Below are 21,575 nucleotides of genomic sequence, written 5' to 3'. Positions count from 1 at the left end.
GCACAACAATGGGCCTCAGGATCTCGTCACGGTATCTCTGTGCATTCAAAATGCCATCAATAAAATGCACCTGTGTTCTTCATCCATAACAGACGCCTGCCCATACCATAACCCCACCGCCACCATGGGCCACTCGATCCACAACATTGACATCAGAAAACCGCTCACCCACACGACACCACACACGCTGTCTGCCATCTGCCCTGGACAGTGTGAACCGGGATTCATCCGTGAAGAGAACACCTCTCCAACGTGCCAAACGCCAGCGAATGTGAGCATTTGCCCACTCAAGTCGGTTACGACGACGAACTGGAGTCAGGTCGAGACCCCGATGAGGATGACGAGCATGCAGATGAGCTTTCCTGAGACGGTTTCTGACAGTTTGTGCAGAAATTCTTTGGTTATGCAAACCGATTGTTTCAGCAGCTGTCTGAGTGGCTGGTCTCAGACGATCTTGGAGGTGAACATGCTGGATGTGGAGGTCCTGGGCTGGTGTGGTTACACGTGGTCTGCGGTTGTGAGGCTGGTTGGATGTACTGCCAAATTCTTTGAAACACCTTTGGAGACAGCTTATGGTAGAGAAATGAACATTCAATACACGAGCAACAGCTCTGGTTGACATTCCTGCTGTCAGCATGCCAATTGCACGCTCCCTCAAATCTTGCGACATCTGTGGCATTGTGCTGTGTGATAAAACTGCACCTTTCAGAGTGGCCTTTTATTGTGAGCAGTCTAAGGCACACCTGTGCACTAATCATGGTGTCTAATCAGCATCATGGTATGGCACACCTGTGAAGTGGGATGGATTATCTCAGCAAAGGAGAAGTGCTCACTATCACAGATTTAGACTGGTTTGTGAACAATATTTGAGGGAAATGGTGATATTGTGTATGTGGAAAAAGTTTTAGATCTTTGAGTTCATCTCATACAAAATGGGAGCAAAACCAAAAGTGTTGCGTTTATATTTTTCTTGAGTGTATTACTTACTGTATCAACTTTACCTTCGAATTAAAACACCATTTCCCATAATTCCTTGCACGACGATGAGAGTGTTGATGACGTAAAAGGTATGTGACAGCGGTGATATACTGGCAAAATGTTGTCAAACATTGGATATAATAGTAGTTTTGCTGGATAAACGGAACATGATAGTGAAGATTTACAAAATATTCTTAAAGTTAAGTCACCAATTAAGTGATTTTGAATAAACATGCTGATGCTAACGCTCGCATGCTAACCTATGATGCTAGCCTGTGAACTTGGTTATTTGCTGACACTTTAAAAGAAATTTTATTTTCAAAATGTTTATTCACTAACGTCGTAGTTTTTAATAATGTATATACTGTTTGGTGGCCTAAACCTATTTTAATTGTAAATGAATCTGTTTATAATTTAACCTAATATTTCAGTGACTAAAATTTAAAAAGTCAGCAGCTTTAAATTAGTTTTATCCCAGCAACTATCCGAAAACCAAATATGACAATCATAAGAATGTGAAAAGAAAATTAACATTTCTTGAGTTATGCTTTTTTATTTTTAAAGAAAGCAATGACTTGTCTGGAAAATGAACAAAATGGTTTTTTAAAAATTAGTTGATCATCAAACTATGTGATAGTTTCTTCTGTTGATCAAGTGGTTGTTTCTGCACTAAATAATAATATTGATAATAATAATGATTATTTATTTGCTTATTTACCGCTTTCAAGTCAGACATACAAAGTGCTTTTCAAAAAAAGAACAATAGACATTAAAACACCAAACATTCAAAATACACTAATTAGTAAATAGTAATGAGGAAGTACATTAAACAAAATTAAACAAAACAAAATTAAAATATTAAGATAATTTCCCAGCATTATGGATTGTAGACAGCTGAGAATGGATTTTAATTGAACACTTTTTAAAATATTTAGTTTATGATTTCATTGAAAATATTTAGCTTCTGAGTAATTGTGATTGAATTTTGAAAAAAATATTTTCTGGCAGTTTATGAAAAGCAAATGATTAACCAGTTCTTTAAAAAATAAAATATTGCAAATTAATCAATAATAATAATAAAAAAAAAATCATCACCCATAATTGACCAGTAATCATTTTATCATTTATGGTTTTTAATGATTGTATCAAGCAATGTTTACATCACATTCAGAACTTTAATTTTGAATTGTAAATAAAATGGTCAAACAGATGCTGTAAATTAATTATTGTTTCACCACACAGAATTATTCTGTCTTAATTAGGTTTATGCACAAACCTAGACGCCCAAATCTCAAGTGTTGTAAGAGTAAACATATACATGAATCATCGGGGGGTGTTGGTGGGGTGGTGGAAGCACAGGGGGCTAAATAATAGGATTTTTGGATCTGCTATTTTGCTCTAAAATATGAAATGTGACATGACACAGATCAATAGAAGAAAGGGATCCATTGTCTCTGAATCCAGTTTCAGGCTTCTTGCAATCAGCGTTGACAGCCCGCTGGCTCAGAAGAAGACAGGATGCCTGTCCACTGCGTGGCTTATGGCTGTGGAAAAACTGCCGATGATGATGTGACACTATTTAAATTTCCCAAGGATGCTGATGAGTTTTGCAAATGGGAGAAACAGGTCCAGCGCAGTCGACCTCACTGGTCTGCCACACCCAACTCTCACCTGTGCAGTGAGCATTTTGGTAAGGAGTATTTTGAGTCTAAGCCACCTTCTAGCACCTTCAGAGCTTCCATGGGGGCTCTGAAGTTGAGGCCTGGAGCTGTTCCAACAGTGTTTGTCCGGCCACACGTCAGTGGAGTTGGCTTCACTGCCTCTGTACCTGCTGGTGGATGCAAAAAGACCTTGGCTGAATCAAGAGAAATTAACAATCCAGTAAGTAATTAATGTCATCATGAGAGTGTAAAGAGCAAAATGCTTGAGATTTTTTGTGGAGTTTTACAAAACGACAATAAATCAGATTATTGTACTTAACGTAGTTACACATGCAGAATGTGTCAAAAGCCTGATGGCCTCATGTGAGAGGCTCTGACATTGTATGATGCGTAGAACTATCATTATCTCCTGAAAATGTCCATCTGTCTCCTGCAGCCAGATATGATATGAGTGTTCCCACAGGCTGATCCAGTTGCTGTGGACTCAGCAGTAAGGCGCTTGCAAAGTTTAGGTCCTTTGTGTGAGATGTAAATTTGACATTTGACTGTTTTCAATTCATTGTTTAACTGCAACACAGACCCTAGGTGACTTAATGTACCTTTAAAATAATAATGATAAAATCATGTCATATGTTGCCTGATCAACATTGGATTATACAGTGATATTCATGTCTTACAAATTTGCTACCAGCTCTTGAGCACTGGACATATTTATATGAGAATGGGATGCCTTTTGAGGCTGTTTATTTTTGCAAAGCATTTGATATACAGTACCTCATGGCAGACTTGTGAATAAGCGTTATTCTTACAGTATTGCAGGTTAATTGGGTAAATGGATTGAACTTAAGTAATTGCAGTCAGCATGTATCTATATTAATAACTCCAAATCAGAATGGGTTGATGTAACTCGCGGTGTGCCCCAGGGATTTGTTTTTGGGCTTGTCTTATTTATCATCCTATCTTGACCATAGTGTACCATGATTTTTTGCAATAGGACTTGAATAATTTATGATGGTCAGAAGAGTGGTTCCAAATTTCGTTGTTACCCCCCGTACAATTACAATAAAGACTATTCTATTCTATTGGCTTCAACAAAGACAGGTGCAAAGTTCTCCATGTGGGCATAATGTAATATGAAAATGTTTTGAGTTGCATATCAGAAGAAACAGATTTAGGAATAATTATTACAGATTATTTAAAGTTCTCTGAACATATTGTCAAGAGGGTAACTGTTTTCTGTTGACCTACTTTGTGAAATTTGAGAAGAAAAATGTCTAGAAAAAGCAGTTGTTTCTTTTTTCCCCACCATAACTCAGTTCCTGCTACATCTACAACCTAAAAAATAGCAAACTCCCAGTTGGAGGATTGTGAATTGGTGGTTTTCTGCCATTCAAGGTGGATCACTTTGTATTATTTTGATGAACCCTAATTTACATATATGAAGAAAAAACTAATAAAATTGATCTTAATATAGAGTACAGTGCAATCTAGTAATGGTGCTCAACATTGCACACTTACTAAAATGATTGTTTTCATGTTACTGTTTATTGCAGGACTGTAATAAAGAGCAGGTGTGTTTGTTTTTATGGCCACTGTGTGTAGCACTTTGACAGCTTTAGCGCTTACATGAACTCAAGTTTTTGATGTTTGTGACAGCAGATGCAAAAGAAAAAAAAAAAATCAGTTTTTTGATTTCCATTTACATCTTTGTTTTCCGTCCACAGGCACAAGGTGACGAACTGTCCGATAGCGAGTCTGATGACTTTGATGGACAGGTGGACAAAATCAAGAAGAATCGGAAAGTGAGAAAGCTGCCGCTTAAATCAAAACCTAGTGATGACAGAACAGGTGAGGTTGCACAATTTAGATGCCATTTTAAAGATTATGAACACCTTTAATTTCTGGAAAGAATTTAAGGTCACGGATTGATCCTATGAGGTTTAGGATTGACTTCAACAACAGTCATGTGTTCTGATATAATGAGCCAGAAGATGTCCTGATGTGATGATCTTCAACTCTGAAAGTGGAGACTTGTTTTTTGCTTATAGTAAATTAAACAAACTTCAGTTTTGGTTGTTTTGTCAGTTGAGGATGGGCCACAGAATTTTGGCAATCTAAAATAGAGACAGTTATATGCAGCGTTTGACAACTAATGTGTTTCCTCATGTGTGAAAATGTATTAAAGTGGCAACAAGGTATATATTTACAGAACTCATTGAATGTGAAGTTCCTCATGAATAATTTCAGTTCAAGCCACCTATCACCTGATCACTTAATCATCCTGTCTCTAAATTACAGGGACTCTTTTTAATGACATGAGCTATTGTGTAAAAAAAAACAAAAAAAAAAACAGCTTTTATTGGAGGCACATGACACAGTCTTTTATTTTTACAGTGGTGTGCGAGTTGTGTGGTTCCACCGGCATCCGTAGCACCTTCTATTCAAGGTCCAAGCGTTTCTGCAGTATATCCTGCGCACGCTCCTGTTCGTCCATCTCAAAGAAGTCTTCCATATTGGCTTGTTTGAAGGTAAGACAGGACATGACCTTGGTACAGAGATACCGTAAGGAATATCTAACTTGATTGTTGGCACTTTTCTCTCAAGCTTAAGATGAAATATTTTACAGTGAAGAATATAAGATCTACTGTATCTGACATTAGTTACTGTGGTTTTCCAGTTTTTCAAGCTTTACATTGTTGCAACTTCAAGTTACAAACTTAGTGTTCATTACAAGCTTGTTGGATACTTTTGCTAAAGCTTTTCCTCAAAGACCTCAAAGCAGGTTGTGAAGGCGTCAGAGGGCTGATGCAAACCCTGCGCACTCTCAGCAAACATGACTTCCTTTTATGACTTTGTTGTGACTTCATCATGACACCGCTTACACCAACCAGTCACAGATATTCTGCTGATCAATATAAGCTTTAGTTCCTCCCTCTATGTCTATTGATTACAGAGATCCAGCAGAAAATATCTTTATCGCACCATGTTTTTGGTGACCTTTTGTCTGATCCTCTCCAAAAGTTAATCAACTCAGGGTATCTGCCCAAGTAATATTCCAACCAAATTTGGTAAAAATCCATCCAGCCAATTTTTAGTTATCTTGTTTTTTTTTTGTTTTGGTTTTTTTTAGTCATCTTGTTCACAGACTTAAGTCATCACTCTTACAGCCGGTTTTCTGGAGACAAATCAGGGAGGAACACATGAACATTCCCAAACATGAACATTCACTCATTAACAAATAAAAGCAGTGTAGTTATTGTGCTGTATGGTCAGTTTGTCTGGAATAGGCAGTTCTCAAAAATGTAGTCATCCATGCTGAATGGAGATGAGTGAGGGAAGCCACCAAGACTCACATGGCGGCTCTGACACAGTTATAGGCTTCTGTGGATGTGAGTGGAGAAACTGGGAATGGTACAACATTTGCCTGTCTCATCCCCATTCACAGCTTCATGTTGGAGTGGAGTAGAGACAGACTGTAAAACAGGGAAGCCGATCAAATGTACACTCTGGTTTCCCATGTGCCTTCTGGCAAATTGCAGCTGAAATTGCACATGTTCTTTTTAAGAAAATGTTCCTCTGTACCACATCATTGTGAAGCTGTTGTGTCAATCCCTCGGTGGCGATCAGGATTGCCTCTTGGTTGATTCTTGGATAGGATGGTGGAATTCTACATCCAGGGTTTTTTTATGACATGACATAACTGGGGATTAACAGCAGAGACAAAAAAAATCATTTAGAAAGTAGCACCCAGAAAGCGATTAAAGCTGAAGCTGGCCCTTGATCTAATGGATGGAATTTGGGCAGGAAGAGAATTCTATAGTTAGGGTATATAATATTTAACCAGTTTAGTCCCATTGAGATTGAGATCTGTTTTGCAAGGGAGACCAGGGGCCTCATGTACAAAGTGTGCTTACGCACAAAAACCTCGTGTACATCCGTCTCCACACCATTGTTCAGATGTATCAAAAATTAAATGACCGTGGAAATGTGCGGTGTGTCACGCAAAAATCCTGGCTCGCGTACGCACATTTCTACAGCTATTGTTCCACTGTGGACACGTAAAATGCTGGGAACCATTAATAGTGTGAAAACAAGAAGTCATCAGAGTGATGTGCACATCAGCGACACAGTGATGAACAGTTAACGCACCCACATGTTTGCAGTTATATGGGTGGATATAAAACATGCGCAAAGTGATGCGTAAAATGACACTAACAGTGTCTGCGTTAGCATTGTTAGAGGACCATGCAAATAGTGCAACCTGACGTGATCATGTACTCAGGTAACATGACGATTTACTTGCAAATGATGATAATTGGCTCATAAACCAATTTCGTTTACCAAGGCCACTGTTACTCGAGTTGCGCACAGAAATGCGGCCCGGTCAGAATGCAATACGGCGAGGAGCCAGGGGTTGTCGGTGCCCACACAGGTGCTGACCCCGCTGTGCATCGTGGCATCATGGACAGTCCAGCGTGAGTTGGCTGATCGGTCAGGAGTGTCCCAGTCAACTTTGTGCCAAGCCATGGCAGCTGTGTGGAATGCAGTCATCCAAATCTCATCCAGATTTACAGCGCTGACCTATTAATCAAACCTATTAACTGCACACATATTGCTATAAAGGTGCCATCACATGATGAGTTTGTTTTTGTTCATAGGAAACATTTTCATTCCATCAGTGTTCAAATCGTGTGGTGCGCAAATGCGCGTCAGGCTGAAGGCTGCATGGTGTGCAATGGGGGGCTGCTTGGTGGTTAAATAATTTATCCGTGTAATTGTTCCTAGTGAAGAACCTCATTTGAAGACTTTGGGTTACTGGCTTCTAATTTTAAATCTACAGTAAAAAACCTTGGTGTCATTTTGAACAGTTCTTTAAGATTTGAAAACCAGATTGCCAGTGTGGTTTATGTTGGAGTCCCTCTGTCCTGTCTGAATCGCCTCCAGCTGGTACAAAACGCCGCTGCCTGTTTTTTAACAAACGTACGTAGACGTCAGCACATCACCCCAGTTCTTTCTTCATTGCATTGGCTTCCAGTTTCTTTTAGAGTTGATTTTAAAATTTTGCTTTTTGTTTTTAAAGCCCTCAATGGCCTTGCCCCTCTGTATTTGTCCGAGCTCCTGAAGGTTCAGAGCTCGACCAGAGCCTTGAGGTCCTCAGATCAGCTCCTGCTGGACGTCCCTCGAGTGAAATATAAACACTGGGGTGATCGGGCTTTTTCAGTCGCGGGGCCCAGACTCTGGAACAAACTGCCCCCAGACATGCGCACTATCACTGACTTTGGCCTCTTTAAATCTAGGCTTAAAACTCATCTTTTCAGACTGGCTTTCAACATGCAGTAGCACAGTGACACTTTACTTGAATGTATTTTCCTCTTTTAGTTGTGTGCACTTATGTATTGTTTTAATTGTCTTATACATTTTAAATTGTTTTGTTTTATTGTGAAGCACTTTGGTCACCTTCGGTATTATAAAGGGCTCTATAAATAAACGTTGATTGATTGAACGAAGAAAACCAGCGCAGACACATTGGGGCATGTGTACATTCAAATATGTTTTATTATTATTATTATTATTAATAATGTGTTTTCTTTTTCCTGATGGTGGAACTAGAGAGCCTCTTAACAAGCCCCTGACTGTGTTCACTATTTGTCAGTAATTATTTTTTATTATTTTATTTGTCAGTAAAACTGTGTAATGTTAATGTCACACACTGTGCCGTTGTGCACCTTATATCTTTTTACTTCAGTGTGTGCGCGCAGCACAGTTCAGCATTTACACAAACATACTTCTTTAATTTCGGTTTTACATTACAGCGAGCTGAGAGAATGGTGATCTAACCACAGCTTTTGTTGTTTTTGTATGTTGCCTCTGAAAGTGAAGGAGTTCAAGTACCACAAGGTCTTTTTCACGAGTGAGGGGATGATGGAGCGTGAGATTGGCCGGAGAATTGGCGCAGCTGACCCAAAAGGTGAAGCTCTCGATCTAATGGTCAATCTTCGTTTCTACTCTCACCTATGGTCATGAGGGTTGGGTCATGACCGAAAGAACTAGATCGCGGGTACAAGCGGCTGAAATGGGCTTCCTCAGGAGGGTGGCTGGTGTCTCCCTTAGAGATAGGGTGAGAAGTTTGGTTATCTGTGGGGAGCTTGGAGTAGAGTTGCTGCTCCTTTGCGTTGAAAGGAGCCACCTGAGGTGGTTCGGGGCATCTGGTAAGGATGCCTCCTGGGCGCCTCCCAAGGGAGATGTTCCAGGCACGTCCATCTGGGAGGAGACCCCAGGGAAGACCCAGGACTAAGTGGAGAGATTATATCTCCACAGTGGCCTGGGAACACCTCTGGATCCCCCACTCAGAGGTGGTCAATGTGGCACGGGAAAGGGAAGTCTGGGGTCCCCTGCTGGAGCTGTTGCCCCCGCGATCCGAACCCAGAAAAGCGGTTGAGCATGAGCCTCTGAAAGTTCTTTAATTTTTACACACAAAACTCAGACGACGGCAGGTGTCATCAAACACACAACACTCCACACTTATGGTACCGTGAGCACAACACAATCAGATTATTTGAATGCATTTGCATATTCAGATAGAGGCGTGGTCGGGGAGGAGTTTGGTGCGTGTGCTAAATTCCACGTTCACTGAGATGTACAAACCGAATGTGCGTGGATTCATGCCTACGCACACTTTGATGTATCTTAATATATTTGTGCTACGCCTCATTCAGAGTTTTGGCGTATGCCAACTTTTAGTAGAAAGTCAACGCAAGTCTTTGTACATGAGGCCCCTGGACAATTTTTTTTTTTAAGTTTCCAATCCACCTAACCTGTATGTCTTTAGATGTGGAAGGAAGCCATGCAGACACAGGGAGAACATGCAAACTCCACACAGAAAGGCCACAGGTGGGAATTGATCCCATGGCTTTCTTGCTGTGAGGCAACACTGCTAACCACTAAGCCACTGTGCTGCCAGTGAAGCAACAGACAAAAGTTGCACTTTGCAGAGTTTGTCCAACCACAATTACAGAAGCCTATAAATTCCTCAGGGCTGTGTGGGTGTCTTGGTGTCTTCCCTCACTCGTCTCCTTCTAGCATGATCTCTCAGTTTTAGAGAAAGGAATACTGCGAATTTGATGATGTAAAGCACTTTGAAATGTGTTAAAATGAATAGAATAGAATGTCTTTATTGTCATTGTGCATGTGAGCACAACAAAATTAAAAGTGCAGTCTCCCCTCAGGATGAAAATGAAAGTGCAAAACAAATATATATGTTGTTATTGTTGAATACCAATATGGTTCAGGTACAGTTCCGGAATGTTCCATCTTTACTTTGGATTACTGTACATAAATCAGCCTCACTCAATGGGGCGTGCCTATTCAGTTAAAAAAAAAAAAGAAGAAAAAAAAAGTTAATTTCTACAGTTTCACCTGTTGGACGATAGGTGGCAGTATTCCACAAAAAGCTCTTTGCCAACCTAAAAGTACAGAAGAAGTAAACAGACCGCGCGTACTTCAAACAAAAAACTACCACCTGCCTGCTTTTATATTTTTATTTTAAATCCTCCCCTGAGCTGCACGAATGCCGTCCTACTGCTGCGTGGAGTCGTGTCGGAATTTGAAATGTCCTCGTCTCGTCTTCCACCGGTTTCCCATCGCCAACCCGGAGCGGGTGAAGCAGTGGCTGCTAGCGCTGAACATCGACGCCGACACGCCGCTTCACATGCTCCAGAATAAGTTCGTTTGTCAAGAACATTTCAGGCTCGAAGACTACCTCGACTACGGGAATATTCCGAGTCGCCGGGCCCATCTGCTGAAGAACACCGCCGTCCCGTCCGAGCAACGAAGCACCGAACAGGCGGCGAACGGAACCGAGTGTCCGCTCCAACCGGTCAGTTCAACCCGCAGCGGGCTTTAAGTCAGTAAAAAAAGAAATATAATTTGTAGCTACAAGTGACGATGTATCGTGTCGTTAAAAAAAATAGTGATGCCATGAAAAGTCACCTTTGCATGGAAGAAATGTTTAACTCTTTCAGAATAATAAATTATTCATACATCAAACAATACAATTTGTCCTCAAAAACTAGACTTTTTAAAACAAAAATTCACCACAGATTACTTTCTGTAGTGTGACTAGTGATTTACTTCGGCATGGGATAGTCTATCATTCCACCCCGAGTAGATCTGAGACCAGGACCACTTACTGTCACCGTCTGAAGACCCTCGAGCGATTCCACCAACGTTGACTGAGGATTATCCACCGTGTCAGGTGGGAAGACAGCGCATAGTCCAATCACCATTCCACAAACTCACCCACTCTCAAGTTGTCTTTTTTTTTTTTAAATCTCACGCTGTGCTATATTTTTCCGTGCAAATGGCCACAAAGGTAGATCATTTGCCATAAAGAAGTAATTAATGGTGAAAGACATTCACGTACCCTAGAATTGGACAACTTTGCTGTTTACTACAGCCGGCCGCGAAGTTGCGCACACACTTCGATTACTCGCCAAAAATGACACATCATGAAATTATCATGTGAAGATCATGTTATTCATTCATTGACTGTACTGGGTTTTGCATATCGTGTTTGTGCTCGTTTTTGAGCAGAAATTGGCAAAAGGTACGAGTGGGTATCAGATGATTTAAAAAAAAAAAGCTGACTTGGGAGTGGGCGAATTGACCTGGAACTAGGAAGACTAATGTGCCAACATCAGCACCCTTGCTTGAAGCCAAGCTCCAGAGCATTGAGTGTGTCAAGAACCAGCTTTGGTGGGTGGGTCATGTCATTAGGATGGATGAATGCTGAATTCCCATACAGATCTACTCCCAGCTGAGGGAAGGAAAATGGTCCATAGAAGGGCCGAAGAAACACTACAAGGCATTGAACAACATTTTTCCCCATTTTTCTGACAATTTATGGACCAAATAGCAAATCGGTTAATCAGACGATTAATAATAGTGTGTTGCAGCTGCAATGCTAAATTTGTAATTCCATTCGATAAGACAAGATTTAAAATCTGTTTTTTATTAATTTATTTTAAAATTGCCCCTCCCTTCAATATTTTGTGAAAAAATTGCAACAAGTTACTGGAATTTTGTAGATATCTGGCTCCTGGACATGGGTGCAGCCAGACATTTTTAGTTCGGGGACACTGAGCATTATGCTGCATTTGATGGAAAGTGAGAACTTTGAAGTTGTGTTTTCTCACTTAGGGTGGGATGGCTGGGTGGGGTCAAAGAAAAGACCATCAGAGGTCAGAATTTCTTCTCTAATTTTGGGAAAGGGTTTGTAACCCCAGCTTTTGCATTTGATGTTGTTCCCTAAGATGGTATAGTAAATGTTAGCCAGCATATCACGGCCAACACCGTGAAATCTTCAGATCTAATGAGACATTAACACACCTCTTGTGACTTTTTTTTTGTTGCTCTTTTTCTTAAGTGAAGCACATTTATGACAACCATGTTTGTACACAAGCAACAGCAAACCTGGAGACCTGCAATTATTATTGTTTGTATTTGACTCTGCATATATTTGTGTTTATTTTTTTAAGCTGCACAAATATGACCTACAAGTGATTTTTAAATTGAATGTTGTCATCCACATAAACATTTTTAAATGTGATATGAATTTCGTGATGCCTGTCTGTAGTTTTGGAGACTGATTTACGTTTTTATGGCTAATATATTTGTGATAAGAAATATTTTATATAATTTGTGTTTGTGCTTGTTTCCAGGAAAAACACCCATCAAAAAAGATAAGCGTGCTAAACAAGGTGACCAAAGGTCTGTCGAGACCAGGGGATGATGGTGAGAACATCGATGCTTCACAATGTGATTTAGAACAATCCAGTTCATTATTTATGCTCTCATAATCAATTTGATGCATCGGTATATCAGTTTTCTCATAATCTGCTCAGATTAATGTTTTGTGGTGACTTTTTTTTAGGTATACCTTTTGATTGGGGCATCTACTTGGACAAGGAAACCTCTCTGGCTGCATCTGTCTCCTGCTTCAGACATGTGAGTTCAATTTGCAAAGACGGGAGAGAAACCATAATAAATTAATCTGCAGTTCTTGCAGTGTTGATTGAGGTTTAAATTGAGCAGATGAGGTTTTCATTGCAATGTTAGTTTCTGTAAATAGTAGACGCTGTCATCAAAGTTAACAGTAGTTAACTGACTGAATTATGAAAACAAATACGGCAAACAAATGAAATATGTAGGAATTTTTTTTTTGCAGTTCAGGCTGATCATGTTGCAGTCTGTTTTAAAAAGGAAGATACAAATAAATTATTAAAATGTCACGTCATGCCCATCACAATATCTCAAACCTGAAGGATCATGTTAAAATAACTTGTTTTCACCAGTTTAAATTTCAGATATTTTGTCATTTCAAAACCAGTTTCCAACTCTAACCTATTTGTCATTGGTATAGAACTCTACAGGAACCCCTTTATAAACTGGTAATGTCTTGTTTAAAAGCTATTTGAAGATGCTTGAAAGCAGTTTACAACAACTTCTTGAGTTTTAAATGCAGTTAAATCCAGGTTATCTTTAAATCTACCCAATTAAAAGAAGTTTCAGAAATTGTAATGTTGGTTTAAGGCTATTTCAGAGAATTAAAAACATGTCAGTTCACAAGCGTTTTTTTTTTTAAACTGTTTCAAGCATTGTATCATGGTCAAAACTTCTTGTGTTAAAAAGTATAACAAGGGAGGTTTTTTAAAATTTATTTATCTATTTTTTTTTTTCCTTTGATAAGAACAAAAACATCTTTATATTTTTGGAAAGAGAGGACGTGCCTCCTATTAAAAATGCCCATCCTTGCTGTTATATGTCCATTATGAAAAGAATGCCTCCTCCTGCCCTACAGGCTCCTCTTTGTGAACAGTGGGACGACATCGCTGTAGGGATGAAGGTAGAGGTCCTGAACACAAACGCCGTCCTACCCAGCAAAGTCTACTGGATTGCCACCATCATCCAGCTCGCAGGTTAATATCTGTTTTATCTCATTTCCACCAACACACAAAAAAAGGTGTGTGTGTGTGTAACTTGACCAGTCTTGGAAAAAGAAATGTAGAGTGTATTTTACCTCACTGTAATTTTCTTTCATTATTTATTAAAAAGTTAACTCATTTAAAGAGACACTATCCAACTCTGGTCAGTTTTTCCACTCTTTCTCTCTTGCTCTCTTTTTTCACTTTTCCTCTACAAAGCTCCCCCTACAGGTCAGGAATATATATGTCACAAAACTGTCATAAAAACTCACTGCTGCCCCCCACTGTCCATATATAGTTGTTTACAACTGAATACAATCCGAAGAGCCAAGTCAAGAAAGCAACAAAAATACATAGAGAACATAATTTGTCTCAATGTACTTAGAAGTGCAGCAGCAGAAACATCAGGTCTGTATCCATTTTTGCGCACTTCTTTAGCTTTCAGCTATTGCTATCCCAAGAAAGCCTGGCCAGGGTTGACCCGTGTGTGATCCCTCACTTGGTGGCACACACTTTTTCTATTTCTCTCTTCCTCCGGTTGTGGTGTTCTTTGCTTTTTAAAAAATAAAAAAATTAAAAAAAATTTTTTTACACCCGCTCTGCTGAGACTCTTGTTCAAAGGACACTGGGTCAGCCTCCCTGAAGTTAGAAGGCTGGTTTTCTGCTATGAGATGGTTGGGCGGTTTGTGGGTTGCCTTAAAGTTTCAACTTCCACATTTAATTCAGCAGGTCTGGAGTAATACAGCTACAATAAGAGACTATGGATCAGATGTTCCTTGTTCTTTTTCTCAGGGAAGTGTCACTTTTTGAATAAATGACATATGGAAACCCCCCCCAACCCCCGAACTAGTGTTTCAATTTGAATGCTCCAACAATTGTAACATCAGTCCCATCAACATATCTACAGCTGTCGCACAAAGACTATAAACTTATTAAAATAATTTAGATTGTTGGTCAATAATTATTATAGTAGTAGTCAAACATGCAGGAAAAATTATTAATATGTGCAGTCGAGTAGTCAGCGTCTAATCTCACATAAAAGGCTCATAGTTGACACTCGGTGGTAATTCTAATGTAAGGTATTATTCCTCTCTGTTTGCAGGATACTACGCCCTGCTTAGATATGAAGGCTTTGAGGAAGACAGCAGTCATGATTTCTGGTGCAGCCTCAGTTCAGGAGTGCTGTACCCAGTTGGATGGTGTGCCATGACCAGCAAGCTGCTGGTGCCACCACAAGGTGGGAATTGATCCATAAACCTGATGCACACAGACGGACCTTCATGACCACAAGTGTTTAATATGTGTATATATAAAAAAATCCTTGCAGACAACAAAGCTCAATAAAGTTGTTGCATTCTGTAAGCTTAACTGTGACAGAGGATTTATTTTCTACATATTTATAAAATCCTGTGTTTGCAGATGTGAAGCAGGACATCTCAGATTGGAAAGCATATTTGATGAAGAAGCTGGTGGGGGCCAGCACGCTGCCTGCTGACTTCTACATCAAGGTAAAACTGGTGATCAAACACCAGGCAGATGATCTGTCCTGTCTGTTTTTGGTGTTTTGTCCTCTGACTTTCTGACCTGATATTGGGAAGCATTGCCAGGTTCCGTCTATGTGAAACTGTCATCTCTTTTTTTCTTGTTTTCTTTCATATTATTTTTCCTAACCGTTGATTAAAGTTGCCAGTCTCACTGTCGTTGCTCTAACTGGTGAAACATCATCGTCATCATAAAAGGAAACGGCAATAATAATAAAAAAGTTGAAAAGCGTAACAATCAAAAGCACTCGGTACAATAAAAGAAGTGTAATAAATATATTTAGAATAAAAGTGGTTTCTGAGTTAATCTTTAGATATCTATTAAATGTGCTGCACATGTCAAAAGTGTCATTTTATTTACATTTTACCATCATACAGAATGTGAAGTCTGGTCTTTTCCCCTTCTTAGTTGGCAGAAAGTGTGAAATACCCGGTAAAGTTTGGTATGTGGGTGGAGGTGGTGGACAACAGATGCTTCAGTCGGACCCGTTTGGCCACTGTAGACTCCATTATTGGTGGACGTCTCAGGCTGGTGTACACGGACCAAAGTGACGCTCCTGAAAACATCGTCTCTGACTTCTGGTGTCACATGGCGAGTCCTCTGCTGCATCCGATAGGCTGGGCCAAGACAGTGGGACATGCCACTAAAGAACCTGGTGGGTGCAGGATTTTTGTGTGTCCCTGTCTGTGTCTTTTGGACATGTCCAGTAAAATCACATTTGAAAGAGTAATCCACTTTTGCATCATGATTTAGGTGTTCATCACAGTTTGTCTTCAGAAAAAATGTAGTCTTTAAAGGTGGATGATGATCTGACTAGAAGAGTTAAATCCTGTGCATTTTGCTTTTAATCTTTATAGTTTTTATTTGATACTGAAAAGGAATGTTTCTCCTTTTAGGAAATGCTATGGAATCTGCTGCTGCTCTCAGGGCTACCTGTGATTATGCATCACTATTCATTAATAAGGTAGTAAAAAATGTTTTCATAGATTTCGGTTTTACATTGGCCTTACACACACACACACACACACCTAACTGCAGATGTTAATTTTTCTGTTTTATCTTGTTTTAAAGCTGTGCAGCCTTAGTTTTTTGTTGTTGTTTTTAAGATTTAAGTCATAAAATGTACATTTCTTTGACATCACTATAATTTTATTACTTGGTATTTAAATAAGGGATTCATAATATGATCAAAATTTGCGCTGTCTGAAAATAATTTAAAATTGGACCCCGATGGGTTTAAATTCAAACGATCGGACGCCATGACATATATTTGGTAGTGACATCATAGATCATGTGGGGGCTCCCACCGAGCTGTGCGAGGATGCTGTGAAGGACACAGTGACTGCCATTTGGAGTAAAGAAAGGGAGTGTGACGTCAGCTGGCTGCTCACTCAAACAAAATAAACCAGGATGGCGGAAAATGCACTGAAATTGCTTATTTTTGTATAAATCTAATATGTTTCTCATGTATTTTGAAAAAGCTGGCAATAAATAAATGGGTCTAAATCTAAAAATGCTGTCTTTGTAGCCAGGTACCAGCTCTGAAGTGATTTACAAGCCATTTTATGTCATGTGTCAGGTCACAGGTCATCTCAAAGCCACATGCGCTTCCTCCTGGAGTCTGTCTGTCCATCTTCTTCAGAAGGAAAAGACAATATTCGTCATGGAATTTCCCCTAGATAAATAAGTTTTCGTCATCAAAATGAACTGTGATTTTGTAATGTATCACCCCCCCCCAAAGTCATTAGAATTCTTGGGTTTTGTCAGAAATTAAATTTAAAGGGCTGTACAGCTTTAATATTGTTTTTGGTTTCAGAGTGAAAATAAGTGTTTTATTGTTGCTGATGTGACTGTATTCTGCTGTTGTTTGGGTTTATTGACACCTGCAGCCCCGGTTTGTCTATATGAAAGGAGATTTCTTCAAGGAAGGAATGAAGCTGGAGGCCATTGACCCACTGAACTTGGGCAGTATCTGCGTGGCCACCGTACACAAGGTAAATCGCAGTTCTACACTAGCTGTAAGTAGATTAGCCGTGTGAGGGTGCACTGAGTTGTACGAAAAATGTTCACGCCAAATGAAGTGAGCAGAAGTGTCTGTTCTACACATCAGCTGCAAATCCAGATTATGCACTGTTCACACTGAGCTATTTAAGTCTTTGCTTCCAAAGTGCGAGAGCTTTGACATTTTCAACTCTGAGTCCAGCATTAAACGGTCTCCTGTGTATTTTGGCCGTTTTTCACTCTGCCAGGTGCTGTTAGATGGTTACCTGATGGTCGGCATCGATGGCATCGCGTCACACACCAACTCAGACTTGTTTTGTTACCATGCCTCCTCTCATGCTATCCTTCCCGTGGGCTTCTGTAAAAAGAACAACATCCAGCTCACGGTACCACAAGGTAACTTTTTTATTTTTTACTTTGTCCTCTATTTTCTTCATCTTTTGGTTTTGAAAATTATCCAGAGAAACCACAAAGAAACAAGATGCTGAAATCGGAATGCCCCAAATAAATATTTGCAAAGAGGGTAAGTTTGTATGAATTCTGTGTGTTTTATTTGTAGGTTATGATTCTGAGACGTTCACCTGGCCTGAATACCTGAATGACACTAAATCTGAAGCTGTGCCTCCTCATCTATTCAACACTGTAAGACAGTGTTATTTGCTTTGTTTTCATCCTGTCATTTGTACCCTTTAGTGAGCATCAGTTCGTGCTCCTGTTTGCTTTTACTGCCATTTGACTGTTGGCTGTCGTGTTTCTCTTTCTGGATGGTGGTTAAAACATTCACTTCAAACTAACTCCACCCATTTTGGAGCGCATAAGAGTCTTCAGCCATTAACAGCATGACTGTGACTCCACCTTTCCTTCTAACCAGTGCATGCTGTAAGTGTCTGCAAACGCCATCACGTTGCCTTTTTGTGTCTGCAGGACTACCCGGGTCACGGTTTCTCTCCGAACATGAAGTTGGAAGCGGTGGACCTGATGGAACCTCGCCTGGTGTGCGTGGCCACCGTGAAGCGCTGCGTGGGCCGCCTGCTGCTCATCCACTTCGACGGCTGGGACGATGAATTCGACCAATGGATTGACAACCGCTCTCCAGACATCTACCCAGCCGGCTGGTGCGAGCTCACAGGCTACCAGCTTCAGCCACCACCCAGGCTTGGTAAACACCACCGGTATCTTGTGAGGTTATTTAGATTAAAAGTGTTTCCTCTATTATTATTTGAGTAGAATACTGAGGATTTAACAGGTAGAAGCTGAGTGTTGAAAATGATCAACATGAAGCTTTACAGCCACTGGAAACATTCGTGTGATCCATTTTACATTGTTTGCCCGTCATATGATAGGGACGGCGATTGTAACTTTGTTCATTTAAAGATTACAGTGGTTTAATCTAGAGGAATAAGTGGATTTGAAATAATTTACATGCCTTTTAAGCCAGATATTGGCTGGTTTTGAGAAAAGTAAAAGCGAGCTTTAATTTGGAGCTGTTTCTGACTTGAATCAAAATGAAATGAACATTGCGGGGGTGGGTGGGGTATGTTTTGAGCATCCAGGATACCTTCATGGTCTTATTTTTCAAATTGAATGACGATTCATTTGATATTTGTAAAACTATAATGAAAAGAATAACGGCAGTAATTATCATTTGCAGTTGTGTTGCTGTGTAGTGTATCGATTATTTTTCACATTGTATAAAAATGTCTTTTTGAGCAGATGTACCCGACAGCCAGCTGGCTCGGAACAAGAAATACAAGCCAGTATTTGGAAAAAGGAGTAAGTTATTTATTTATTTATTCTTTCCTTGAACATCTAACCATCCAGTCAGTCAAAACTAGGCTATGTCACATTTATATGAGAGTGTTAGTTTGTTCATGTTTTCAATCTTATCAATATTCTGATGAAGAAAAGAAATATGCGAGGAGGAGACTACTCAGTCAGGAACCAGGCCAACAGCACACCAGCGATAATGATGATCAGCATCCCGGGTTTGAAGACACCAGGGGCCCTCAGATGTCCTCAGAACCATCGCTCAAGTCCCAGGAGCAGCTGCAGCCAACGGAAAGGAGTAAGTGGATAAATTCCCGTCCACAAGACCGGTTCATGCCTTCTATAAGAATAAAGCTTCTTATGGTCAACTTCCCAGGGTGTCCCAGAAACTGGACTAGTCTTCTCACTTTGCATATGTTACAAGTTATGATACAAATCATGTTTTCATTCCATTTTCTAGGTGGTGAAGTGACCAAAGTGATCTCTGAGGACCGATCCAGACCATTACCTGGAGATTCCAGGCCCACAGACGTCAGGCTGCTCGGAAACATGTCACTCATCCAGCCCAAGACTGAGCCAGAGGAGGAGAGTAAGTGGGACAAATCTCTAACATTCTAGCATTTTTAAAGAAAATGTATTCACTGTGAATTCTTAATGTCTCATCAGTCTTTCCAGTTCACGTGAAAGTGGAAGAGGTGGAGATGGAGACCCCCATCGCTACTCCGGATAGTTCTCCACAAGTTTCTGTCACCTCGGTGAAACAGGAGGGAAGGTGTTGAGAAGAATGAACTTGTGACGATGCAGTTTGGAAAACACTGAGATAAAAGTGATGGAAGTGACCTGGAAGAGCGGTGAGCAGCAGGGGAGTAAACGACACAGGCCTGAGGCGACTGGTCCGCTAAAGAACTGCTGGTGCACCATCGATGGAACTCGACTAAAGGAGACCAGATCAAACATGTCTGCTGAAAGGACAAAGACGTCCGAACAGTGACATGAGGAAGACGTTGCTCACACATAAGGTACAGATGTTTGGTAGGTCAGTTGATTTAACTTAATACTACCCTGTATTTCCACGATGTGGAGCAGGTAGCTCAGTAGGATAAGGAGTTGGGCTACCAATATGTACACCTGAGTTTGATTCCTAGTCACGCTACCCATCTGTGTCCTCGGGGAAAGACACTTAAGCTGCTTGTCTGAACCTACCCAGCTGTATATTGGGACTATCCTTGGCTGGGGAAGGAACCTGTGTCTGACTGGCATCCCGTCCAGGGTAAGTCGCAGACTCTATAATCTGGATAAGCACCAGTGAGCCTGTAGGATATTTCCATAATCACTCTCTCAGCCAGTTTAAACCGACCTCCCTTGTTTCATTCTAGCCAGTCTGGACCACAGGTTAATGCTGTGTGAGCAGAGGAGGTGTCCTCTGGTTTGAGTTGAACTTTAGCTTGTAATCAGTTCAGAGAGAACTTGTAAATACTTTTATTTTCTGTTTTCTTACCATATTTGATGATGATGATATAAGAATGTAACCACTAAAAAAAACCTAAAACCTCTTGTTCATCTTGTTACATCTTAACTGACACAAATGGGTCCTAAATTTCAGTAACGTCTACAGTTGGTAGCTGTGGAAGCAAGATACTGAATCTCCGAGAGCTGCAACGAAAAATCTCCTATAGACCCTGTGCAAATGACGTCACGAAACGTCCGTTCCGTCTTGTTGGGGGACAAACAAGATGCGCACATTATAGACGCACACTAGCTAGCTGCAGATATTTGCGATAAAATGCCGAGTTTTTGTGGTATAATCGGCTGTAGTAATCGTAAGAACAGGGAAACTAATCAGTTTCTTCAGGTTACCGGCAATTATCGAGCATCAAGGAGAAAATACGCGAGAACTGTCTTCAAAGAGGCGAGCAATCTGGCTAGCACGGATAGCTAGAAGTGACCTTACATCCGAGTCCAGTTTGGCCATTCTACGGATCTGTTCGGATCATTTCATTAAAGGTCAGTCTCCCTATTTAACTAGTGTGTTTCATGTACAGTATTTATTTCACTTATAAATCCTAGAATATGCAAAACTGTCATAATATCTACATGCAGTTGAGTAACCACAGTGCGTGTGTGCGTGTGCTTTAATGTGTTTTTAATGTTTGGTGCGCGCTTTTTTTCCGAGTGTTTGGTGCGTGTGTGCTTTTTAATGTTTGGTGCGCTTTTTTTTTCCCGAGTGTTTAGCGCGTGTGCTTTTTAATGTGTTTTTAATGTTTGGTGCGCGCTTTTTTTTCCCGAGTGTTTAGCGCATGTGCTTTAATGTGTTTTTAATGTTTGGTGCGCGCTTTTTTTTTTTCCTGAGTGTTTGGCGCGTGTGTGCATGTGCTTTAATGTGTTTTTAATGTTTGGTGCGTGCGAGTGTTTGGCGCGTGTGCTTTTTAATGTGTTTTTAATGTGTTTTTAATGTTTGGTGCGCACTTTTTTCCGAGTGTTTAGCGCGTGTCCTTTTTAATGTGTTTTTAATGTTTGGTGCGCGCTTTTTTTTCCCCGAGTGTTTAGCGCATGTGCTTTAATGTGTTTTTAATGTTTGGTGCGCGCGAGTGTTTGGCGCGTGTGCTTTTTAATGTGTTTGGTGCGCAATTTTCAACTTTTCTTT

General features: G+C 40.3%; 1 protein-coding gene across 2 annotated transcripts; it reads left to right on the top strand.

The window, feature by feature from the left end:
- The first annotated feature begins 1,030 nt into the window (after positions 1-1,030).
- l3mbtl2 (L3MBTL histone methyl-lysine binding protein 2) lies at positions 1,031-20,470 on the top strand. 2 transcript variants are annotated; one of them, XM_034194065.1, is made up of 19 exons: positions 1,031-1,067; positions 2,464-2,859; positions 4,364-4,487; positions 5,034-5,167; positions 12,359-12,431; positions 12,571-12,644; positions 13,498-13,615; positions 14,724-14,858; positions 15,041-15,129; positions 15,572-15,818; positions 16,060-16,127; positions 17,053-17,157; positions 17,413-17,560; positions 17,724-17,806; positions 18,089-18,323; positions 18,878-18,937; positions 19,068-19,229; positions 19,392-19,520; positions 19,598-20,470. In XM_034194065.1, exons 2-19 carry the CDS (start codon positions 2,497-2,499, stop codon positions 19,708-19,710), a joined length of 2,460 nt encoding a protein of 819 aa, XP_034049956.1. In that variant the 5' UTR covers positions 1,031-1,067; positions 2,464-2,496; the 3' UTR covers positions 19,711-20,470. The 2 variants fall into 2 exon arrangements, with proteins under 2 accessions (XP_034049956.1, XP_034049957.1); XM_034194066.1 differs by lacking the exon at positions 1,031-1,067 and having other exon boundaries at positions 2,334-2,859.
- Positions 20,471-21,575: the final 1,105 nt, after the last annotated feature.

The sequence above is a fragment of the Thalassophryne amazonica genome, chromosome 18 (genome assembly GCF_902500255.1).
Source record: "Thalassophryne amazonica chromosome 18, fThaAma1.1, whole genome shotgun sequence".
NCBI classification, from domain to species: Eukaryota; Metazoa; Chordata; class Actinopteri; order Batrachoidiformes; family Batrachoididae; genus Thalassophryne; species Thalassophryne amazonica.
Note: the sequence above shows the minus strand (reverse complement) of the source record. Positions and strands in the feature narration are given on the sequence as shown.

Coding starts and splice junctions, on each gene's coding strand:
- l3mbtl2 (XM_034194065.1), top strand. CDS start 2,497: ATGCCTGTCCACTGCGTGGCTTATGGCTGTGGAAAAACTGCCGATGAT. Junction 12,645..13,497: donor CTGTCTCCTGCTTCAGACAT/GTGAGTTCAATT, acceptor CCTGCCCTACAG/GCTCCTCTTTGTGAACAGTG. Junction 13,616..14,723: donor CACCATCATCCAGCTCGCAG/GTTAATATCTGT, acceptor CTCTGTTTGCAG/GATACTACGCCCTGCTTAGA.